Raw genomic sequence first — 23,555 nt, forward strand, 5'->3', positions numbered from 1 at the left:
AGCGGAACATGAAGTGAGAGTGACCCTCCATCCCCGGCTCCCAAAACCAACCTCGGTGACACCAGGGTGCTGAATAGAGGAGTTATTTACAAACAATATTGAAAGGAAGCTATAAGCTTCAGGATGGGCCAAGGCCAAAACAACAAACAAAAGAAACTAAATGTAGAGGTTATAACTATCTTACCTTTCCAAAGCAAAAACAAAATAAAAGACAAACACCCTCCCTAACCTCCTAATTTAATAAACACAGGAGAAAACTGGACCAAAAGAAAAGGCGACCCACCCCTACTGCTTCCTAACACAAAAGGAAAACAGTCTAGTTACAACAATACTGTCAGCTGCATAACATACGGCTGGCAGGTCTAAGCCAACATCTAAATGAACTCATCTTGTACTACAACAGTCACAGGTTAACTGGACAGCGGGTTGGGAACCGACGATGGAGGGTACAGCTCTGACTGCGGACTGGACTGGCTCCTTTTTACAGCTGCAGCCGTCTTGTCGGTAGACCAATCGGGTGCAGGCATCCCCGGCCGCTCCCTCGTCCCAGCCAATGAGCTGCCACCTGTCAAACCAGTAGTAGTAGTAGTAATTTGTCAATCACAACACCCGTGACTTCACAACAAGGACATGCGCCCACCAGACCAGAGAGAATAACAAAATAAACAACCAATGGTCGTAACAATTATCACCACTCACTTATAGATCAAGCCATAGGGTACTTTAACATTGCACTTGCCTTTGCCCATATAGGGCTGGTTAGACTAATACCTGACCTCGACCTATCTAGGATGAAGATACTGAAAGTGAAGAAGAGACTATGTATAAAACCATAGTTAAAGGGTTGGTGTGTGTCTGAAACAAAGCATCAACATATGCTTCAGAGCATATTTCAATTAGGCAGTTTCATATTTCATTATGAGCTCTATCAGCACTCTTCTCTCCTCTATCGGCACTCTTACTCTGAGATGCATTATACCAGTAAATATGGGCAACACTCTGGAGTGCAGAGGTGGTGGAGAGAAAGAGGGAGAGTGATGAGGACTTACCAGTATAACCAATTGGCTTGTTTCAGGGCTGTAGACCAGTGATTCTCAACCTTTTTCATATCAAAGACCCCTAATTTAGCCCATTCTTCAAATGCCTTGGAAAATGGTCAGTACTAGTGTCAGTAAGTCAGTAGGAAAATATTGATTTGATTTTGCAGGAAACCTATGAATGCAGGGGTCAGTACAGTAATGGAATATTAAAATAAAAATCATTCATTTTTATAAGCATGATTCTGCATTTCAATAACTGGATCATACTATCCTGGTTCAAAAACAATCAGAAGATTCAACTGGTGCTACATCTAACCAGGGAGTGCTAAACCTTCGCACCGAGAGACTTCACGCTCACTCACAGGTTTATCTGGATCTGGATGTTGCCTGCAATCCAAACTGATATTATCTAATTTACTCCATTCTATTTTTTCACTTGACTATATCAGTCTGGCCTTGCCCCAATGGACGGGCACTTAGAATCTTTCAATATCTAAAAAGAAAAAAAAGATGGTCCAGTCAGTGACAGCACACAGCCTGACAACAGTCCAATTGAAACATGTGGCTACTACACCCGGCCAAACCTGAGAGAATGGGAAATGGCTAAATCATTTTTAATATGACTTTAACCCACCCAAACGCTGTTCTGGTAACAACAAATTGACAGGCTAATCGATTCTAAGGTGTGAAATGCGTTTGCATGTATTTAGATAAACATTAAATCATATAATGTCAATTATCATGGTCCCTTTTAACATGTTATATTTACATATATATATTTACATTACAGTAGTCTTGAGTATTTTCCCCCGAAAATTCAACTAAATGATCATTTCACAGCTGTTCTTTAAAAAGAAATCTCCCAGGGGGCACGGCCCCGGACCCCCGGGTTGGTGTTCTCGGGGACTATGCATCTCAAACCCCCCAATACTCAAACCAAAGTTACGCCTTTGTGTTTGTGTATGCTAATGCTTACTATTGCAAAACAAATTTCACTGTGTGATAGTAAAGTATCCTATTCTATTCTGTTCTGTTCTAATCTATTCTATTCTATTCTATTCAAGTAGGCCTAGGACATGTTAGTACTTTCTAGTCCCGAATTTCCCCAAGGAGATTAATAAAGTGATCTTATTCTTTCCACCACATAGCCTAATTTTAGCTTCCAGAAACGCAGTAAAGAAAGGGAGGTTTAATTCAAAGATGTTTCAGATTTAGGAGTTTCATCCTTTTCTTTTTAAACTTTGCTCGGCCGAAATAAGAACCATCAACTAACTGAATGAAGAATTGTGCAGTTTTTGAAAACCACGGCATTATAACCTTTTTACATTGACCTGTAGAGGGAGGTAATACGCCTGGAAGCGTCTAAACTACCGGAAATCTTAGGGGAAGAAGAGGAAGATGCGGGAAGGAGTCAGGAAAAAAGCTTTGTGACGTTGCGGAAGATGGCGGCCGGTGTATGCAAACATACTTGAACGAGGCCTACTTCCCGATTTTTTTCATTCAAAAGTATAGTTTACAACTTCACCTGACCAACAGAAGACTCTGTATGTATGGATGATACTATCACGGATAAAGAAGCTGGAGCCGAGGCTCCGTTTAGCTCTGAGAGGAAGAAGAAGAAGAAGAAGCTCCTCTCTCTCATGGATTCAGATGAATGTTTTAGCTGTGCAGCTATTGGAGCTTTGAAGGACAAAGTTTGTCAGTAAATAGTTCAGGAGGAAAAGTTCCTGTCACTGTGTGAAAATGTCTAAAGTCCAAAAGCTGAGAGCGTTGGTGAACCAGCGACTAACTGCGGCTGTTGAAGAGATATTTGGGCTGTTTGAAAGAACGATAGCAGAGTACGAGGAGGAAGCTTCTCGTTCAAAAGAGGAGATCGACCGACAACGAAAGCTGCTGGACGCTGTTTTAAATCCTGAAGTGCGGTTACACAGAGCAGGTTTGAGACATTTCAATGTTATGTTCACGTAAATCACACACATGCTATGATATTCTTGCTGCGAGCAACTAAAGCAAGGCAGTAGACCATGGGCGTCATCATTGTTTGCGGACACAATTTGGCCAGCGGTCTGTGGGTTTCCTTCTACTTCTGATCCACAAAAACTTGATTGTATAAATCCTAAAACCAGCGCGCCAGATCAGCAAACAAGCCCTTTTGGGGCCCCTTGTGGGCTGCTCACAGTGGGCCCATATCAGCCGTGGGCAGCCCACACCAGGCCCAAAGCTGTACGGCTTGGTGTGGGCTATTTCACGGCTGATATGGGCCCAAAAAGGGCTTGTTTGCATGTTTTCCCTGCACTTGGAAAATCCAAATAAAACACACAACTTGTTTAAAGGGTTCAAAATGTAATTAATATTAAATATATTCATACAGTAAAACCATGCATAATAACACTTTAAATAGTAAATTAAAAAAACAATGAAAATCATTTAAATAGCAAAGATAGGGAAGCAATGGCTACTCAATAATAATGCTATAAATACATTAGTTAAATATCAAAACAAACATGTAGGCTAACAAAGGAGGAGGAAAAACCTCAGTATATCGGCTGATTCAATCACAGCATCTGTGCTGACAAGAAATGTTATTCACTAAGGTGGACAGGTCCCTGTGCACAGAATGTTCAAAAACTTCATCTTGTGTTTTGTGAAAGAGGGACTGAAGGAATGTTACTGCAGTTTTGATTGTTCTATAGCTAAGTTAGCTGCATTTGAAGCTGATTGCATAGCTCTGCATCAACTTTCTGGAGTAAAGGCGAGGAGGTTCTGCAGACTGACGATGCTCCAATAGCACTCTGAGGCCATAAGCCGGGACATGTTGGAGGTGACAGTGTTGTACTCTGATGTCTTGAGGGTGGTGAGGAGTAGTTGCATACCCGACAGATCTCTATGGAATACAAGATATGCAAAGTGAAAAAGATGGATATGAACAGTAGGGTTGTGGCGGTGTTACCGGTGGCATTCGGTTTTGGAGTCCACACCGGTGGCATTAGCCCCACACCGGGAATACCGTTATTTTGTATTTTGTAAAATAAAAGCACATATTCAGAGCTTCCATGTTCAAGTTAGGCTACAAAATGATAAATGGACATACTAACAACATACTGATCACTAAATCTGATCACTAATATGACAGATTAGGATGAATAGGATTAATTATTTGTCCTTACCTAGTGACAGCAATCTGTCCAGTACAATCCAATGGTAGCCTAAGGGGATGATCACACCCAGAAGCGTCGCTAGAAACGCGTCGCCACCAAAACCATTGTTTTCCTATGGTACGGTGCGCCTGGCGCGTGCTCTTCTCTTGCGACACGCATAGCGTTTTTCTGGCGGTTTTTAGGCGCACATAAAAGTTAAAATATTCTCAACTTTTCAGCGCAAGGCGCGGAGTCGCACCGCTCGTCAATGTCACATTTGGGCCAGGCAACCAATCAAATCAAGCAGAAGGCAGGCTTTCCTTCCTGTTTTGATGCGGTTTGATGTGGTGGGAACGGCGGGACAGAGGAAAACACAGATGAAAAGCTGATATTAGCGGCCTTTAACCCGGTCGCACACGCAGCCCTGCTCCACAGGCCATCAAGCTGTTTTGCCCGACGCAGTCTGCCGAGGCGTTTTTGAAGCGGATGCACCTGTAGCGACGCTTCTCGGTGTGATCGCCCCTTAAAGAAGGGCAATATGCCAGAATCTGCACTGCACTCACATTAACTACCTGAGTGTTGAGCAGTGTTATAAATCGCTGATTAAAACGTGTTACGTTTACAAATGCCGTTAACGTGAGTTTGGAGAGGAATTATAAGTTTCACTTTCACTGTAGTGACGCTGACTTTGATAACGCTTAGACCCTCTAGTGGCGACAGGCGGTATAACCGGTGTGACCGGTGTTGAGGAGGGAAACGACACCGGTGTCAAAATGACACCACCGTGACAACTCTAATGAACAGATAATCATACAGAAACTGTAACATGAATTTATATAGAGGACACTTACCTCTGTGCCAGTCCAGTTTGTAAGTGGCTTCTCCTTAAAACCCGTCAGGATGAGAGCTGTACTTCTTTGGTCTTCTCATGGCTGCCTTGAAACAAAAATATGCATGGAATATTTACTGACTCAACGAGGACTCTCAATTAGAATAGTATTTATGTAGAGAATGCATTTACATCAGGGAAAGACAATATGTTCAGATAAACTAAGTGCATATAGACCTAGCACCTAGACCAACAAATGAACAGAAGCATTGTGGCAACTAGGGATGTCCAACATAAATCAATGATCGATTTATTGTTTGTTATGTATCACGTCGATAAACCTTAACGGTTAACGACTGTTTGAATTGTGTAATTGCAGCCGGTTAGTCCAACTGCGCAAATGACCATTAAACCAAAGTGGAGAGCTACTTGCAAGAAATGCCTCCATGACTTGATACGAATCCATTGGACTGGTGGAAAGCCAACCAGGTAGGATTCCCAGGCTGACGGCACTAACGCAGCGGTGCCTCTGCACCCCGGGACCTCTGTCCCAAACATCGATATTTGATCGTTAACTAACAGTGCAAATCGATCAAGATTTTTTTTTTAAATGTGCATCCCTAGTGGCAACATCTATATCTAGCTAGCCAGCTATAGCACTGTTAAATGTGAATGTGTGCATTAAAGGCCTATTTCACTGCTGTATGAGCGATTTAAGAGAACTTGCCACATTCACCAATTTTCTCGTATTTAGAATTTTCTCTTAGGTACAAACAAAATGCAGGAGTAGTCCAGACCTGTCGTACGAGTCACGTACAATCAACCTGCCATTCTCCAAAGCAAAAAAAAACTTTGTTGTTGACTAATAGATTGTATCTCTGTCACTTTGAAGAAATGTTGAGTTTGAATATATAAATGACACTGTAAAGTAATGTATAATCATGTTGAGATTAACCAGTACAGTGGTTATAGTCATAGGAAACATAGCAAGGGAGCACTGTTGGCTTTTTCAAAAGAAGGTAGTGCGTAATTTATTTTACCAGAGCTGCATAAAATCTCATAATTATCCATGTGGGTTACATAGTAGCCTATAAGTGCGCTCAATACAAAGACAAAACAAAAAACACTAATTTGCCAGGTTATTTGACAAACACTCAGATGAGACAAAGGCAAGGTTAGATTGTATTGGGGGAAATACATTATAGAGGGAGATAAATCAGATTTCTAGGCTATTTTACTCCAGTTGATAACGTTAATGTGGGTAAGTGCAAGTGAATCTAAATTTAGGTCTTACCAGGTTGAGGTGCAAGTCGCTGTCCAGGGTGACATCCTCTGCTGAACACATGACACTGCCATATCGCCAGTTATGGCAAGTATAGGCCTATTCTTTCATCTGTCTCTGTAACGGAGAATACCTCCTGGCCCTCCTGTTACAGTCATGGATGGCCTTGCTTTTTGCATCTATTTTCAAGCCATTTCTTTTTTTATTTCTGTGACGGTGCCCTAACGACAAATCACTATAGTCCTATAATATTCCTATAATACTCCGATAGGGACTTAAGAGTGTCTGTAGTACTCAATAGTTAGTTTATAGTGACCTTATCTAATGGTATTTTTGTCTTCTGTAGCCTAGTATCATTATAATATTCCTATAGAGAATTATAGCTTTGTTGTGATATTTATTTCGTATTCATCTAAAATGTGTAGAATACTACAGTTGTTTTTCGTAAGGGAACGCACAGACCACACTGCATTAACAGCATAAGTTATTTTTTCCCATTCCTTGGCTTTAGCAGGGCCTTTGATTCCACTATTGAATTATATTAAATATTATATGCTTTGGGTGACTTATTTCTGATAGTAGGACTTCAGTCTCAGAGCTGGTAGACTTCTTCTTAGTCTTCCTGTCAGTTTTATGAATGAAGCTTCCCGGACGCCTAACCTTATATGGCATTATTGGGGCGTAAATTATGCAAATTCACAATTCTCGTGAACGCGCGTTCATTTAGAACAGGTGGAATTCATCATGTTTACGCAGGTCATTTGCGACAGTTTTCTGAAGATATGAGCGTTTGGTGAATCTGTCGTGGCACACTCGTACGAGTCCACCTCACGAAAAAAGTACGAGAAATTTAAGATGAGAATACGAAAATGTTCTTGCATGAGGCCCAATGTTTTACATTGTCTCTGCAGAGATCGAACCAAAAATATAGTTATCGTTATCATTTTTAATGTTTATGTTTTTGGATCTCATTAACATTATGAATTAATTGTAACAAGTAGGGATGAGACGATATATCGTAGTACGATAATTTGCGATGTAAAATCATGACAATGTACATCATGAAATATAACGATGTGCGTCGGACGTACAGCCTGTGAGCTACAGTCTGCTGCCTACTGTTATCTGCTGCCTCTGCCCCTCCTTCTCCTTCTCCACTCATTACACAGTTTGACCAGCAGAGGGTGCAAAGACTTTACAATGCAAAACAGCAAAGCCAAGCGGCAGACATGGTGGACAAGGAAAAGGCTATTTGAGTAGAGTTGGCCGGTGAGACGAGTGGCAGCGTTGTTTCACAGGAGCTCTACGACCAAACAGACCCTGCTACAGCTGCCACAGTACAAACTCATTATGGATGTTCTGGATCGATCGCAATAACAGTTACAGCAGCTGAGGCACAAATCTTTGAGTCCGGAAATTACTTAAAAAAATATTTTGTAATACATTAGAAGTGCTAAATTTCTCTCAAGTTACAGTGCAACAGGCATTACGTTTTGCTGAACATAGAGAGCCCTGAGATGAGTACCACTATGTTTCAAATTTTTACTACAAAAAAATGAACTAAAAAAAAGAACGGGCTGCGCAGCCTACGTCAAGCCTGAGCGCCCCGGTGTTCATAACCAGTGTAGCCTATTCCAACAAAAGAAAATGATTGGAATGAGCGTTTACATGATGAAATGTTATCTATTGACTGTTATCTATTGGGTTATACTAGCTCTCTCAAACGGAATGAAATTTAATTCATAATGGGCCTGTTTATTCTGATTGAGGTGGTTATATGAGGCACTTTTATTGTGATTGGGCTACTATTCTTATTTACCATTGCACGAAAAACATTGCTAAAAAGATTTATAGTTTTGTAAAATAATGGCAATGTTGTAAAATCATAGCTTATAATTATCTAACTTTTATTACATTGAATCATGGCTGAAACGAATCGTGACCACATCGTCCCATCCCCAGTAACAAGTGTCGGTTGACTTACAGTCACAGTTTTCCTGTTTTCATGTGAATATGTCTGTATTTCAGCCGTACCTCCAGACCTCCAGCAGCTGTTGGTCAGTAAAGAAGAGGTTCCCCCTGAGCAGCAGGAGTGGAGCCCCAGTCTGGACCAGGAGGACCCAGAGCCCCCACACATTAAAGAGGAACAGGAGGAACTCTGGACCAGTCAGGAGGGAGAGCAGCTTCAAGGGCTGGAGGCTGATATCAGCAAGTTCCCATCCACTCCTGTCCCTGTGAAGAGTGAAGGTGATGAAGAGAAACCTCAGTCCTCACAGCTTCATCAAAGCCAAACTGAGGAGAACAGAGAGGCAGAGCCTCTAGCCAGCAGCTCAACTGAACAGATGAAAACAGAAGCTGATGGAGAGGACTGTGGAGTATCAGAACCAGCCAGGAACTTAGATCCAGCTAGTGATTTACAACCAATTAGTGATGGCAAGACTTCAGACTCTTCTGAACCTGAGACTGAAGACAGTGATGATGATTGGATGGAGACTAGGGAACATCGGTCAGGTTTAGACTCACTGATAAACGATGAAGTACTTGGGGAGAAACGTTTTAGTTGCTCAGTTTGTGGTAAAAGATTTGACCGCAAGGGAACTGTGCTGAGACACATGAGAGTCCACACAGGAGAGAAACCATTTAATTGCTCAGTCTGCGGTGAAAGTTTTACTCAAAATAAACACTTGACGTCACACATGAGAATCCACACAGGAGATAAACCATTTAATTGCTCAGTCTGTGATAAAAGTTTTCGTTCTAAAGTACAATTGATGATACACATGAGGGTCCACACAGGAGAGAAACCATTTAATTGCTCATTCTGTGGTAAAAGTTTTATTCAAAATAAACACTTGACGTCACACATGAGAATCCACACAGGAGAGAAACCATTTAATTGCTCAGTCTGTGGTAAAACTTTTGGTTCTAAAGTACAATTGATGATACACATGAGAGTCCACACAGGAGAGAAACCATTTAATTGCTCACTCTGTGGTAAACATTTTACTCAAAATAAATACTTGATGTCACACATGAGAATCCACACAGGAGAGAAACCATTTAACTGCTCTGTCTGTGGTAAACATTATATTCAAAAGAAACACTTGACAACACACATGAGAATCCATACAGGAGAGAAACCATTTAATTGCGCAGTCTGTGGTAAAGGTTTTGGTTGTAAGGGATACTTGACGGCACACATGAGAATCCACACAGGAGAGAAACCATTTAATTGCTCAGTCTGTGGTAAAGGTTATGATTATAAAGTACGATTGATGATACACATGAGAGTCCACACAGGCGAGAAACCATTTAATTGCTCAGTCTGTGGTAAAAGTTTTACTCAAAATAAAGACTTGACGTCACACATGAGAATCCACACAGGAGAGAAACCATTTAATTGCTCAGTCTGTGGTAAAAGTTTTGCTCAAAATAAACACTTGACATCACACATGAGAATCCACACAGGAGAGAAACCATTTAATTGCTCATTCTGTGGTAAAAGTTTTGGTTATAAAGTACAATTGATGACACACATGAGAGTCCACACAGGAGAGAAACCATTTAATTGTTCAGTCTGTGGTAAAGGTATTGGTCATCAAAGAAACTTGAAGAGACACATGAGAGTCCACACAGTGGAGTGACCATTTTATTGCTCAGTTGGTGTGTTGTGTGTGTATTAATTATATAATTTTGTTCTGTGGTTGATTGTTGATTAGTTAGATCTAGTTAGGTTCATTCTCTGTGAAGTCCTTTGAGACATGCATGTGATGAAGGGCTATATAAATACACAAACTTGAACTTGTGTAAATGTGTAAACTTATTGTTCCACTCTGGCTGAAAATTTTACCACAACTTGTAGCTCCAGCTCGACTTTTGCACACCTGATTCAGTTAGGGTGTCATGAGAGCGGGTGGCCCGAAATTGAATCAGGTGTGCGACAGTGCAGTTGCAGGACAGATGGCATTTGAGGACTGGGCTGAGAAACACTGTTGTAGGTGGTCGCTCACCTGGCCCACTTGGAAATATTTGGCATACTTATCTTTAACTCCGTTTTAAAGTTTGTTATTTATTTATTTGAGATTTTCACCTCAACTGGTGCAATGTCATCAATGTTATTCCTAATTTGACAATTGCCCACTGCGCATTAGTACAATGCGCAGTGGGCATTAGTGACATAGATATGGCATTCATAAAAGCTGCAGCAGTATTATCATTGATGTAGTGTTTTTGGCCTAGCTTGTAGTTCCAGATTTATAGACTCATCAAAGAAAACACAGAAATGATCAGATATGGCAACATCAGTAGCAGCAGTTTTAGTGATGATGCTAGTCAGCTCTCTAGCATGGTTATCATTTGGATTATCAATGTGAATATTGAAGTCACCGGATATAGCCAGACAATCAAAATCTGTGGAGATTTTGGACAGTAGTTAAACAAAATCTTCAAAGAAGTTGTTAAGACTCAAAGACTCTTTAGGTGGTCTATATTCAATCAAAAATATCATACATTTCAAAGTAAAAGCAATGTATTCAAAAGATGTAAGATGTTTATCATTTATTTATGTTTTACCTGTTTTATCTCTATCTATCTCTTTCTTTTTTAATGTCATTTTAAATAGTTGTGGTGTGTGGCCATGAGCAAGTTGGCTTAGGAGGATTTTTATGTATTTTTTCTGTTTTATGTGAAGCACATTGTATTTGCCTTGTATATGAAATGTGCTATATATAAATAACGTTTGCCTTGACTTGCCTTGTGGCCATTGTGTAGGTTGCTTCACATCTATGACACGGTGTGTCCTTGTTTCAATATCGCCATTGTTTTTGCCACTTTTTCAATCCCGATAGATTTTAGGTCCTCCACCATGTGCCCACTCTATAAAGTGGCAGGCTACAGAAAATGTCATATCTCCACTTTTTATGCTACAGGCTTTAGTTTACGGGTTTGACCAACATACTATATTTTGCATTGGCAAAATAAAATTTCTCACTGGGTGGTATTACACATGATTGGATACTTAATTTTGTACTCTGTGTCTGCAATGGAAATAAAGTGATCTGCTATAGAACTATTTATGTGGAGTGCAATCGTTTTCATTCAATAGCATAAAGACGACAGGCTAGAAATAGTATAGTAGTACTTTATTAATTTTAACTTTAGGTAGTGGATAGGACCAGAAATGGTAGTAGTACTCTATTACTTACAGTTTAAGAACCTAGATAGGGCCAATAATGTGAATTTGCCCTTCAACAGATTTGACAGCAGCTGTCCTGCCCAGCTCTACATAACTAGTACTGCAACTACTATTAGTAGTATTATTACTACTACCCAACTCTCCCCAACTCCAGCATGACAGATACAGCTATTGTCTAATCATGTTTCATGTAATTGTTTTAGGCAATCCATAAATGTTTGTTACGGAGCCCACCCTGGGATCACCTGAGGAAAAAAAAAAAAAGACCTGGTAATCCGTACCCACAGATTGGTAAACCATGCCCTCGTATTCAGGGTATGGTTTACAAATCCGAGGTTACAGAGGTTTCCATGTCCTTTTTTTTCTTTTCTTTTTTTTCAGGTGACTCCAGGGGGGCTCCGTAGTTCCTGTACCTAATCAAAGCAGTCTAGAACCGGCCTGCTCCATGCTGCTGAAAGGTGCCACGTTATGTGTGGATGTCGAGGCAGTGTGCAGCGGTTCCAGTTTTTATGTATGTCCTCTATGGACTGCTGTATTGTTCCCTTGTGTGCTTCACACCCTGAGCTCCATGCCGGAGGCTACGAGGCCGATACAAACTTAGGAAACCAAGAGCTTTAAAACCCATGTTCCATGCCGGACGCCATAAACGGCAATATGAAATGTCAAGACCAACAAACCAAGACTTAAGATCGGAGATTCAAATCTCACTGCTTTGTACTCTTTGTCGTTCATTAGGGGCCGGCAGCAGCTCCGCTGCTGGAGCACATAGCTCCAGTTCCATGCCAAACCACACTCACTAAAGTATGGGGCAAATAGTCCAGATGGTGGCGCTACAGCAGCGGCTTAAAGTTTAAAACTTTAGAAAATCATAAAAAATCAACAATCCATGCTACAGCTCTGTAATTTTCTGAGGTTATCGGCCCAAACAAGACAAAACTTTCATACACTCTTACCTATATTAAATTATGAAGTCCACCACTCTGTTTTTATTAAAAACTGTAAAACGAATTAATTCTAACTAGTCCCACATACTTGCACAAATTACATGAAAATCATTATCACTATCACATTATCACATCACTACAGAGCATCATTAGACCTGCCCAAATAAAACAGTCGTTGGGTTTTTCATTTGATCAAAAATTGAGCCCACAGCTCATCAAAATGTCTGACTGTAAATTGTACTGTACACATCCACGGTGAATTGCTGCTTACTTGATGTCCAATCTTCATGTAAAAAATAGAAAATATTTTCCTGTCTTGGTAGATGAAACGTACAAAATTTCTCAAGTTCTATCTGAAAAACAGAATTTTTTGAAAATGATTTGAATTCTGCCCTTATGGAAACCATTGTAGTCAATGGAAAATGGAGCATCTTTAAACATCAGTTATTCGCTTATGGAGCATTCCATACTTGTACAAATAAATTACATACAGCTCTATGTTGTCTAGATAAAGTACGCAAATTCTCAGAATTTTATCTTGAAAACGGAATATTTCACACTAGCTTGAAATCTGCCTTAATATGGATGGACAGATCTTATCATGCACCCTGCTGGTTGCCTCAGTCATAGCGTGACGCCTCCTGTCTTTAAACCACTGACAGATAGCTCAACAAGTTCATGACTTCCCATGGTGTCAAAGGTTGTGAGTTGGAGTCCTGGGTGATGCTGAGTAAATGTGCTTTGTTTGCTGTAACTCTCTTTTTCCTCTTACGCTACATCTGGCCGGCCCCGTCCATGACCGCTTGCAGTCCTAGTTTTATTCTGCCTCTCTACAAGCCACATAGCCTACTCTGAAGGGGAACCTCCTTTTTTTATTGTTAACATCGGTGACTACTGTTTCAAAAGTTATTTTAAGAACAAGTTTACTTTAATCTATTAATTAGTAAAAGTTAGAGAAGTCAGAAGCTCCAGTCATCTCTCTCAGCTGACCACCGACCAGCCCACTGAAGTCTGTGACTTTCTGAACTGTTGGTTTGATCCACTGTTTACAAATCTTGTGATTTCATGTTTGATTTATTGATCGGTAGTCTTTAAGTATTTTCCCCCGAAAATTCACCTCAATGATCATTTCACAGCTGTTCTTTAAAAAGAAATCTCCCAGGGGGCACGGCCACGGACCCCCGGGTTGGTGTTCTTGGGGACTATGCATCTCAAACCCCCCAGTACTCAAACCAAAGTTACGCCTTTATGTATGCATTAGCATACACAAATACAATACATACATTTTTATTGTGTGTATTTAATTGTGTGACATATTTAAGCTACTGGCTGCCTAAATTTCCTCCAGGATTGATAAAAATATCTATCTATCTATCTATCTATCTATCTATCTATCTATCTAATGCTTACTATTGCAAAACAAATTTCCCTGTGTGATAGTAAAGTCTGTTCTATTCTAGTAGGACTTGGACATTTTAGTACTCTTTCCACCACTTCATTTTAGCTTCCAGAAACACAGTAAAGAAAGGGAGGTTTAATTAAAAGATGTTAAACATTTAGGAGTTTCTTCCTTTTCTTTTTAAACTTTGCTCGGCCGAAAGAACCATCAACTAACTGAATGAAGAATTGTGCAGTTTTTGAAAACCACGGCATTATAACCTTTTTACATTGACCTGTAGAGGGAGGTAATACGCCTGGAAGCGTCTAAACTACTGCAAAAAAGAAGCGTGAAGGAAAGGTGGAGTCAGGAAAAAAGCTTTGTGACGTTGCGCAAGATGGCGGACGGTGTATGCAAACATGCTTGAACGAGACCTACTTCCCGATTTTTCCTTTCAAAAGTATAGTTTACAACTTCACCTGACCAACAGAAGACTCTGTATGTATGGATGATACTATCACGGATAAAGAAGCTGGAGCCGAGGCTCCGTTTAGCTCTCAGAGGAAGAAGAAGAAGAAGCTCCTCTCTCTCATGGATTCAGATGAATGATTTAGCTGTGCAGCTATTGGAGCTTTGAAGGACAAAGTTTGTCAGTAAATAGTTCAGGAGGAAATGTTCCTGTCACTGTGTGAAAATGTCTAAAGTCCAAAACCTGAGAGCGTTGGCGAACCAGCGACTAACTGCGGCTGTTGAAGAGATATTTGGGCTGTTTGAAAGAACGATAGCAGAGTACGAGGAGGAAGCTTCTCGTTCAAAAGAGGAGATCGACCGAGAACGAAAGCTGCTGGACGCTTTTTTAAATCCCGAAGTGCGGTTACACAGAGCAGGTTTGTGACAATTAAGTGTTACTTTCACATAAATAATCAAATAATTCACACACATGCTATGATATTCTTGTGAGCAAAGCAGGGCAGTAGACCATGGGCGTCATTGTTTGCGGACACAATTTGGCCAGCGGTCTGTGGGTTTCCTTCTGCTTCTGATCCACAAAAGGTGATTTTATAAATCCTAAAACCAGAGCTCCAGAGTGTTACCATTTAATTGCATTATGTTACTTTTTATCCCCGCGACAGCAGCGGCTCTATGGGTCGCTTTGTGGTCGTTCTTTGTTCACCATTTTATGGTCACGTGGGTAAAAGTGTGCCGCAGGCAGTTAGATTACAGACTCTCAATCGGGAGAGCAGAGTACGATTCCCGGCAGGGACGCTTCCACAAACTTCAGCGTCGCGGTCTTGGTCTTGTTTCTGTTACTGTGTGTGACTCCAGCACACACAATAACAATGTAACAATAACCGTTTTCTACACAGTCTGTGTTCTACAGATAGAGAACACTTTTTAGCTAGTTTGCAGTTAAACATAACCTCTTGACTAAAGACTGAAATGTTTTACAAGGCAGAGAATGGAATTAAATGATTAGATGTTGCCAAACTAAACAAGGATATTTAGATAAAAAAAAAAAGTTTTCTTATTTGACTTCCCAGCAAACATTTCCTCAGCCTACGTTGAGGCCAACAAGTCTAACCGACTTCGAGTTACAACGTGACTTTATTTCGACCATTTGCCAACATGACAGCATATAATCTGCGGGGGAATGGTGATTTCGAGGAAAACTTGTTTTACAGTGGTTTAACCAAATAAACACTGTATTAATTTACAAGGATATCATTTTGTAACATGAGTGCGAACTGCAATGTTTACACATAAATCGCAAAGGTTATTATTCTAGAATAATAACCTTTGCGATTCATGCTTAAACATTACCGTTTAAGCAATACATTTTTATGCAATAAATGCAGCTTATTAAGTCATCCTCTCCTTGTGATCACTTTGTTTTAAGTCTTGAATATACCAAGTGAACAAAAATTTGAACGCAAATATAAATTGCAGACCGCCTGCTGCGCCATCTGACCAAAGCCGACCGCGCCAATATGCCATCCCGCGCGCCTCGTCTGTTTCGGGTTTTTTTGGTACGTACCATCAGGCCTGAAAAAAATTCTAGGGGAAACACTGGAAGTGCAATTGCAAATTCCAATTTACACAATGTATTTATCTTAAGGTTTCCTGAATTAAAACTTTTTCACTGAAAAATAAAGTTCAGTATAACTAAATCAACAGACTTTCTTTCAAAAGTAAAGTAAATACTACTGGCTCTTTGTTATTTTAACATAAAATATCCCTGTGTTGTAGGCTATGTAGGCCAACAGCAAAATAAATTGCAACATAAAATGCAACCTTCAGTGGTTTTACTCCAGGGCATCAACATAAAATGCAACTTAAATCATGTAGCCTACCTCCTGAAATCTTCCACTACTGAATAGGTCTACAAATCTTTGCTATAAACACCCAAATAGTGATGGGCGGCTAAACCCAAAACCCGCGGGTTGGGCCGATTGAAGATAATATTGAGAACGAACGGGCGGATTCAGATGTTGAAGCGTCGGATCGGGCGTTTGCGGGTTAAAAAAAAACCTGACCCTCGCATCACTACCCCCGATGTTTTAGCTACTGCTCTGTGCCTGTCTGAACTCACTGAGAAGTCGCTGCTGCGGGAACAAAAAATTGTTTTGGTCCTACCGGCTCTCCTCCTGCTGCTGTGTGACGTGAGCGACGTCGGGCTCTTCTGCGGCGCACTGCCGCAATATCAACACGGAAGCCACAAAATCAAAACTTGCTCAAATTGATCCAAATCGATCTCTAATGCGCCGATGTGCGCATCACGTTATGTTTGCCATTTGGTGATTCACAGACCAGCAGAGCAGCAGCAGCAGAGTCTGAAAGTGAAACTTAAAATTCCACAATTTGCTCCATAGGCTACTCCTGTGTTAGTAGGCTAATCCAGCTGTGATGTCATCGTAGATTGACATGTAATTCTAACAACTGATTGGACAGATACTCTCCAGGGAGATCAGACCCACATGGGGAGTGGGGGGACACAGAACCGCATGCGCGACCCGAACCTTGTGTGGCGAACCGAACGGTTCCGGTTTTTTCCAGTATCCGTTCACCCCTAGTGCCGACCTTATAATTATGAACTACTACCCGGTCCTTACAGGACAGTGTTTCCCACAGAATTCAAATCTATTTGTGGTGGGTAGTAGGGGTGGTATCTAATGTACTCCATTTTAAATAGGTCCATTTGTCAAACAAATAACTAACCTGTAAATATCTAAAGTGCTTCTACAAGGCACAGAAAAATAGAAATAAGGCAGAGAAATCTGCTTTTTTGCCCCTCTGCCCTGCTACATCTCTCTGTGCTGTCAGTCTCACCTGTATCTTTACATCGTTACATTACAGCCTTTAACATTGTGACATTATCTGCTCTGTTTTACTGCTCAGCAGCTCCTCTGGTCCAGACTGTCCCTGCTCCTCCTCAGGACAAGTCCTTTTCCTTCTTTGAAAATATGTTTGTATATTAATCTGGATTGAGGGAGCAAACATTCAGAGTCAGAGTTAAAAAGGTAATATTAACGTAACACTGACTAGCAGCTAGACCGCGTGCTAATCTCGGAAACCCTGCTGTATTCCGAGTAACGTTAACTGTTAGTTCTTTTCAGGAATTCAGCCAGCCGTGCTCTTGGCATGGAAAAAAATATATCCCACACGCACCGCGTGTGTAATGGGAAGCGAACAGACGGGTCTGAATCAAATCGTGAGATACCACATCATCACATCCCCAGTAACAAGTTTAGGTTGACTTACAGTCACAGTTTTCCTTAATGTGAATATGTCTGTATTTCAGCCGTACCTCCAGCCCTCCAGCAGCTGTTGGTCAGTAAAGAAGAGGTTCTCCCTGAGCAGCAGGAGTGGAGCCCCAGTCTGGACCAGCAGGACCCAGAGCCCCCACACATTAAAGAGGAACAGGAGGAACTCTGGACCGGTCAGGAGGGAGAGCAGCTTCAAGGGCTGGAGGAGGCTGATATCACCAAGTTCCCAATCACTCCTGTCCCTGTGAAGAGTGAAGATGAGGAAGAGAAACCTCAGTCCTCACAGCTTCATCAAAGCCAAACTGAGGAGAACAGAGAGGCAGAGCCTCTAGCCAGCAGCTCAACTGAACAGATGAAAACAGAAGCTGATGGAGAGGACTGTGGAGTATCAGAACCAGCCAGGAACTTGGATTCAGCTAGTGATTTACAACCAATTAGTGATGGAAACACTTCAGACTCTTCTGAACCTGCACCTCAAGACAGTGATGATGATTGGATGGAAACTAGTGAACCTCAGTCAGGTTCAGACTCACTGCAAAACAGTGAAGTACTTGGGGAGAAACGCTTTAGTTGCTCAGTTTGTGATAAAAGATTTGACCGCAAGGGAACTGTGCTGAGACACATGAGAATCCACACAGGAGAGAAACCATTTAATTGCTCAGTCTGTGGCAAAAGTTTTGCTCGTAAAGGAGACTTGAAGGTACATATGAGAATCCACACAGGAGAGAAACCATTTAATTGCTCAGTCTGTGGTAAAAGTTTTTGTTATAGAGTACAATTGATTATACACATGAGAGTCCACACAGGAGAGAAACCATTTAATTGCTCAGTCTGTGATAAGAGTTATACGCAAAATAAACACTTGAAATTACACATGAGAGTCCACACAGGAGAGAAACCATTTAAATGCTCAGTCTGTGGTAAATGTTTTACTCAAAATGAACACTTGACTTCACACATGAGAAGCCACACAGGAGAGAAACCATTTAAATGCTCAGTCTGTGATAAAAGTTATACACAAAATCAACACTTAAAGTTACACGTGAGCGTCCACACAGGAGAGAAACCATTTAATTGCTCAGTCTGTGGCAAAAGTTTTGGTTGTAAAGAATACTTGACAAAACACATGAGAATCCACACAGGAGAGAAACCATTTAATTGCTCAGTCTGTAGTAAAAGTTTTGGTTATAAAATACAATTGATTATACACATGAGAGTCCACACAGGAGAGAAACCATTTAAATGCTCAGTCTGTGGTAAAAGTTTTACTCAAAATGAACACTTGACTTCACACATGAGAAGCCACACAGGAGAGAAATCATTTAAATGCTCAGTCTGTGATAAAAGTTACATGCAAAATAAACACTTGAAGTTACACATGAGAAGCCACACAGGAGAGAAACCATTTAAATGTTCAGTCTGTAGTAAAAGTTTTGGTCTAAATAAACACTTGACCTCACACATGAGAGTCCACACAGGAGAGTGACCATTTAATTGCTCAGTTTTTGTTGTGTGTGTGTATTAATTATATAATTCTGTTCTATGGTTGATTGTTGATTCGTTGGATTTAGTTAGGCTCTATCTATGTAAAGTTATTTGAGACATGCATGTGATGAAGAGTTATAGAAATAAACAAACTTGAACTTGTTGTAAAATGTTCAGACAGAGTGGAACAGTAAGTTTACATTTTTACACAACTTGTTGCTCCAGCTCAACTTTTGCACACCTGATTCAGTTAGGGTGTCATGAGAGGGGGTGGCCCTAAATTGAATCAGGTTTGCAACAGTGCAGTTGCAGGACAGATGGTATTTGAGGACTGGGCTGAGAAACACTGTTGTTGGTGGTCGAAACTGACATTCTGATGTCAGTTTCATTTTGCTCATTTACAGGTAGTTTTGAAGCTCCTCTTTATAGATATCATAGTGAACCTGGAGTTTTGTTTTTCACCATTTACGTTCAGTCTTTCAGCATTCTCTTTTCCGTTGTTTTACAGACACAGGATTTCTCCAGGGTTCTTTTTGCTTACCAGAGATTTTCACCTTAACTGGTGCAATGTCATCAATGGCATTCCTAATTTGACAGGTTTTCAACAAGGTTATTAGTACAATGTGCAGTGGTCATTGGTGACATAGATATGGCATTCATAAAAGCTGCAGCAGTATTGTTGTTTTTTTTATTTCAATTTTTGGCCTAGGTTGTTCCAGATTTTAAGACACATCAAATATAACACAAATGATCAGATATGACAACATCAATAGCAGCAGTTTTAGTGATATTGAGACCCCTAGTGATAATCAAGTCCAAGGTATGCCCCTGATTGTGGGTGGGCCCCGACACATGCTGAGACAGACCAAAAGCCTCAAGCATGCTAGTCAGCTCTATAGCATGGTTATCATTTGGAGTATTAATGATCACCCGATATAGGCAGACAATCAAAATCTGTGGAGATTTTGGACAGTAGTTCAACAAAATCGTCAAAGAAATTGTTAGACTGTTTAGGTGTCTATATTCAATCAGAAATAAAACTTGAAGAGTACATTTCAGAGTACATTTAAGTAAAAGCAAGGTATTCCAAATATGTAAGATGTTTATCATTTATTTCTTTTATTTATGTTTTACCTATTTTATCTCTATCTTTCTTTTTTTTATGTCATTTTAAATAGTTGTGGTGTGTGGCCCTGAGCAAGTTGGCTTATGAGGATTTTTATGTATTTTTTCTGTTTTATGTGAAGCACATTGTATTTGCCTTGGGTATGAAATGTGCTATATATAAATAAAGTTTGCCTTGCCTTGCAGCCGTTAGGTGGCATTCCAATGTCTACAGACACACTGAACCAGGATTATTCACTCACCTCATGCTTCACATCTGTGACACGGTGTGTCCTTGTTTCAATATCGCCATCGTTTTTGCCACTTTTTCAATCCCGATAGATTTTAGGTCCTCCACCATGTGCCCACTCTATAAAGTGGCAGGCTACAGGAAATGTCATATCTCCACTTTTTATGCTACAGGCTTTAGTTTACGGGACGTTTGACCAACATACTATATTTTGCACTGGCAAAATAAAATGTCTCACTTGGGTGTTATTACACGTGATTGAATACTTAATTTTGTACTCTGTGTCTGCAATGGAAATAAAGTGATCTGCTATAAAACTATTTATGTGGAGTGCAACCGTTTTCATTCAATAGCATAAAGACGACAGGCTAGAAATAGTATAGTAGTACTTTATTAATTTTAACTTTAGGTAGTGGATAGGACCAGAAATGGTAGTAGTACTCTATTACTTACAGTTTAAGAACCTAGATAGGGCCAATAATGTGAATTTGCCCTTCAACAGATTTGACAGCAGCTGTCCTGCCCAGCTCTACATAACTAGTACTGCAACTACTATTAGTAGTATTATTACTCCTACCCAACTCTCCCCAACTCCAGCATGACAGATACAGCTATTGTCTAATCATGTTTCATGTAATTGATTTAGGCAATCCGTAAATGTTTGTTACGGAGCCCACCCTGGGGTCACCTGAGGAAAAAAAAAAAAAAGACCTGGTAATCCGTACCCACAGATTGGTAGATTGGCCTCCATAGTTCCTGCACCTAATCAAAGCAGTCTAGAACCGGCCTGCTCCATGCTGCTGAAATGCGCCACGTTATGTGTGGATGTCGAGGCAGTGTGCAGCGGTTCCAGTTTTTATGTATGTCCTCTATGGACTGCCGTATTGTTCCCTTGTGTGCTTCACGCCCTGAGCTCCATGCCGGAGGCTACGAGGTCGATACAAACTGAGGAAACCAAGAGCTTTACCACCCATGTTCCATGCCGGAGGCCATAAACGGCAATGCGAAATGTCAAGACCAACAAACCAAGACTTAAGATCAGAGATTCAAATCTCACTGCTTTGTACTCTTTGTCGTTCATTAGGGGCCGGCAGCAGCTCCGCTGCTGGAGCACATAGCTCCAGTTCCATGCCAAACGACACTCACTAAAGTATGGGGCAAATAGTCCAGATGGTGGCGCTACAGCAGCGGCCTAAAGTTTAAAACTTTAGAAACCACTGACAGATAGCTCATCAAGTTCATGACTTCCCCTTGGTGTCAAAGGTTGTGAGTTGGAGTCCTGGGTGATGCTGAGTAAATGTGCTTTGTTTGCTGTAACTCTCTTTTTCCTCTTACGCTACATCTGGCCGGCCCCGTCCATGACCGCTTGCAGTCCTAGTTTTATTCTGTCTCTCTACAAGCCACATAGCCTACTCTGAAGTGGAACCTCCTTTTTTTTATTGTTAACATCGGTGACTACTGTATCAAAAGTTATTTTAAGAACAAGTTTACTTTAATCTGTTAATTAGTAAAAGTTAGAGAAGTCAGAAGCTCCAGTCATCTCTCTCTCAGCTGACCACCGACCAGCCCACTGAAGTCTGTGACTTTCTGAACTGTTGGTTTGATCCACTGTTTACAAATCTTGTGATTTCATGTTTGATTTATTGATCCGTAGTCTTTAAGTATTTTCCCCCGAAAATTCACCTAAATGATCATTTCACAGCTGTTCTTTAAAAAGAAATCTCCCAGGGGGCACGGCCCCGGACCCCCGGGTTGGTGTTCTTGGGGACTTTTCATCTCAACCCCCCCAATACTCAAACCAAAGTTACGCCTTTATGTATGCATTAGCATACACAAATACAATACATACATTTTTATTGTGTGTATTTAATTGTGTGACATATTTAAGCTACTGGCTGCCTAAATTTCCTCCTGGATTAATAAAAGTATCCATCTATCTATCTATCTATCTATCTATCTATCTATCTATCTATCTATCTAATGCTTACTATTGCAAAACAAATTTCCCTGTGTGATAGTAAAGTCTGTTCTATTCTAGTAGGACTTGGACATTTTAGTACTCTTTCCACCACTTCATTTTAGCTTCCAGAAACACAGTAAAGAAAGGGAGGTTTAATTAAAAGATGTTAAACATTTAGGAGTTTCTTCCTTTTCTTTTTAAACTTTGCTCGGCCGAAAGAACCATCAACTAACTGAATGAAGAATTGTGCAGTTTTTGAAAACCACGGCATTATAACCTTTTTACATTGACCTGTAGAGGGAGGTAATACGCCTGGAAGCGTCTAAACTACTGCAAAAAAGAAGCGTGAAGGAAAGGTGGAGTCAGGAAAAAAGCTTTGTGACGTTGCGCAAGATGGCGGACGGTGTATGCAAGCATGCTTGAACGAGACCTACTTTCCGATTTTTCCTTTCAAAAGTATAGTTTACAACTTCACCTGACCAACAGAAGACTCTGTATGTATGGATGATACTATCACGGATAAAGAAGCTGGAGCCGAGGCTCCGTTTAGCTCTGAGAGGAAGAAGAAGAAGAAGCTCCTCTCTCTTCTGGATTCAGATGAATGGTTTAGTTGTGCAGCTATTGGAGCTTTGAAGGACAAAGTTTGTCAGTAAATAGTTCAGGAGGAAAAGTTCCTGTCACTGTGTGAAAATGTCTAAAGTCCAAAAGCTGAGAGCGTTGGTGAACCAGCGACTAACTGCGGCTGTTGAAGAGATATTTGGGCTGTTTGAAAGAACGACAGCAGAGTACGAGGAGGAAGCTTCTCGTTCAAAAGAGGAGATCGACCGACAACGAAAGCTGCTGGACGCTCTTTTAAATCCTGAAGTGCGGTTACACAGAGCAGGTTTGTGACAATTAAATGTTACTTTCACATCAATAATTCACACACATGCTATGATATTCTTGTGAGCAAAGCAGGGCAGTAGACCATGGGCGTCATTGTTTGCGGACACAATTTGGCCAGCGGTCTGTGGGTTTCCTTCTACTTCTGATCCTCAAAAGGTGATTTTATTAATCCTAAAACCAGAGCTCCAGAGTGTTACCATTTAATTGCATTATGTTACTTTTTATCCCCGCGACAGCAGTCGCTTTGAGGTCGTTCTTTGTTCACCATTTTATGGTCACGTGGGTAAAAGTGTGCCGCAGGCA

At 40.7% G+C, this 23,555-nt stretch overlaps 2 protein-coding genes across 2 annotated transcripts in view; both read left to right on the forward strand.

Moving 5' to 3' along the window:
- Window positions 1-2,522: 2,522 nt before the first annotated feature.
- On the forward strand, window positions 2,523-10,167 carry LOC139926813 (uncharacterized). Its single transcript, XM_078284779.1, has 3 exons — window positions 2,523-2,976; window positions 8,317-8,760; window positions 8,800-10,167. Exons 1-3 carry the CDS (start codon window positions 2,784-2,786, stop codon window positions 9,930-9,932), a joined length of 1,770 nt encoding a protein of 589 aa, XP_078140905.1. The 5' UTR covers window positions 2,523-2,783; the 3' UTR covers window positions 9,933-10,167.
- Window positions 10,168-18,190: 8,023 nt separating this feature from the next.
- LOC139929410 (uncharacterized) overlaps window positions 18,191-23,555 on the forward strand; it is a 28,564-nt gene continuing 23,199 nt past the window's right edge. The window contains exon 1 of the mRNA XM_078284777.1: window positions 18,191-18,905. Coding sequence (XP_078140903.1) covers window positions 18,191-18,905 — 715 coding nt within the window. The remainder of the gene's footprint in view (window positions 18,906-23,555) is intronic.

This window comes from Centroberyx gerrardi, chromosome 7, assembly GCF_048128805.1.
Source record: "Centroberyx gerrardi isolate f3 chromosome 7, fCenGer3.hap1.cur.20231027, whole genome shotgun sequence".
NCBI lineage: Eukaryota > Metazoa > Chordata > Actinopteri > Beryciformes > Berycidae > Centroberyx > Centroberyx gerrardi.

Excerpts from the sequence above, each read along its gene's own strand:
- LOC139926813 (XM_078284779.1), top strand. The coding sequence starts at position 2,784 with ATGTCTAAAGTCCAAAAGCTGAGAGCGTTGGTGAACCAGCGACTAACT. Across the intron at positions 2,977-8,316 it reads AGTGCGGTTACACAGAGCAG|CCGTACCTCCAGACCTCCAG; the intron begins GTTTGAGACATT and ends TCTGTATTTCAG. Across the intron at positions 8,761-8,799 it reads TGAACCTGAGACTGAAGACA|GTTTAGACTCACTGATAAAC; the intron begins GTGATGATGATT and ends AACATCGGTCAG.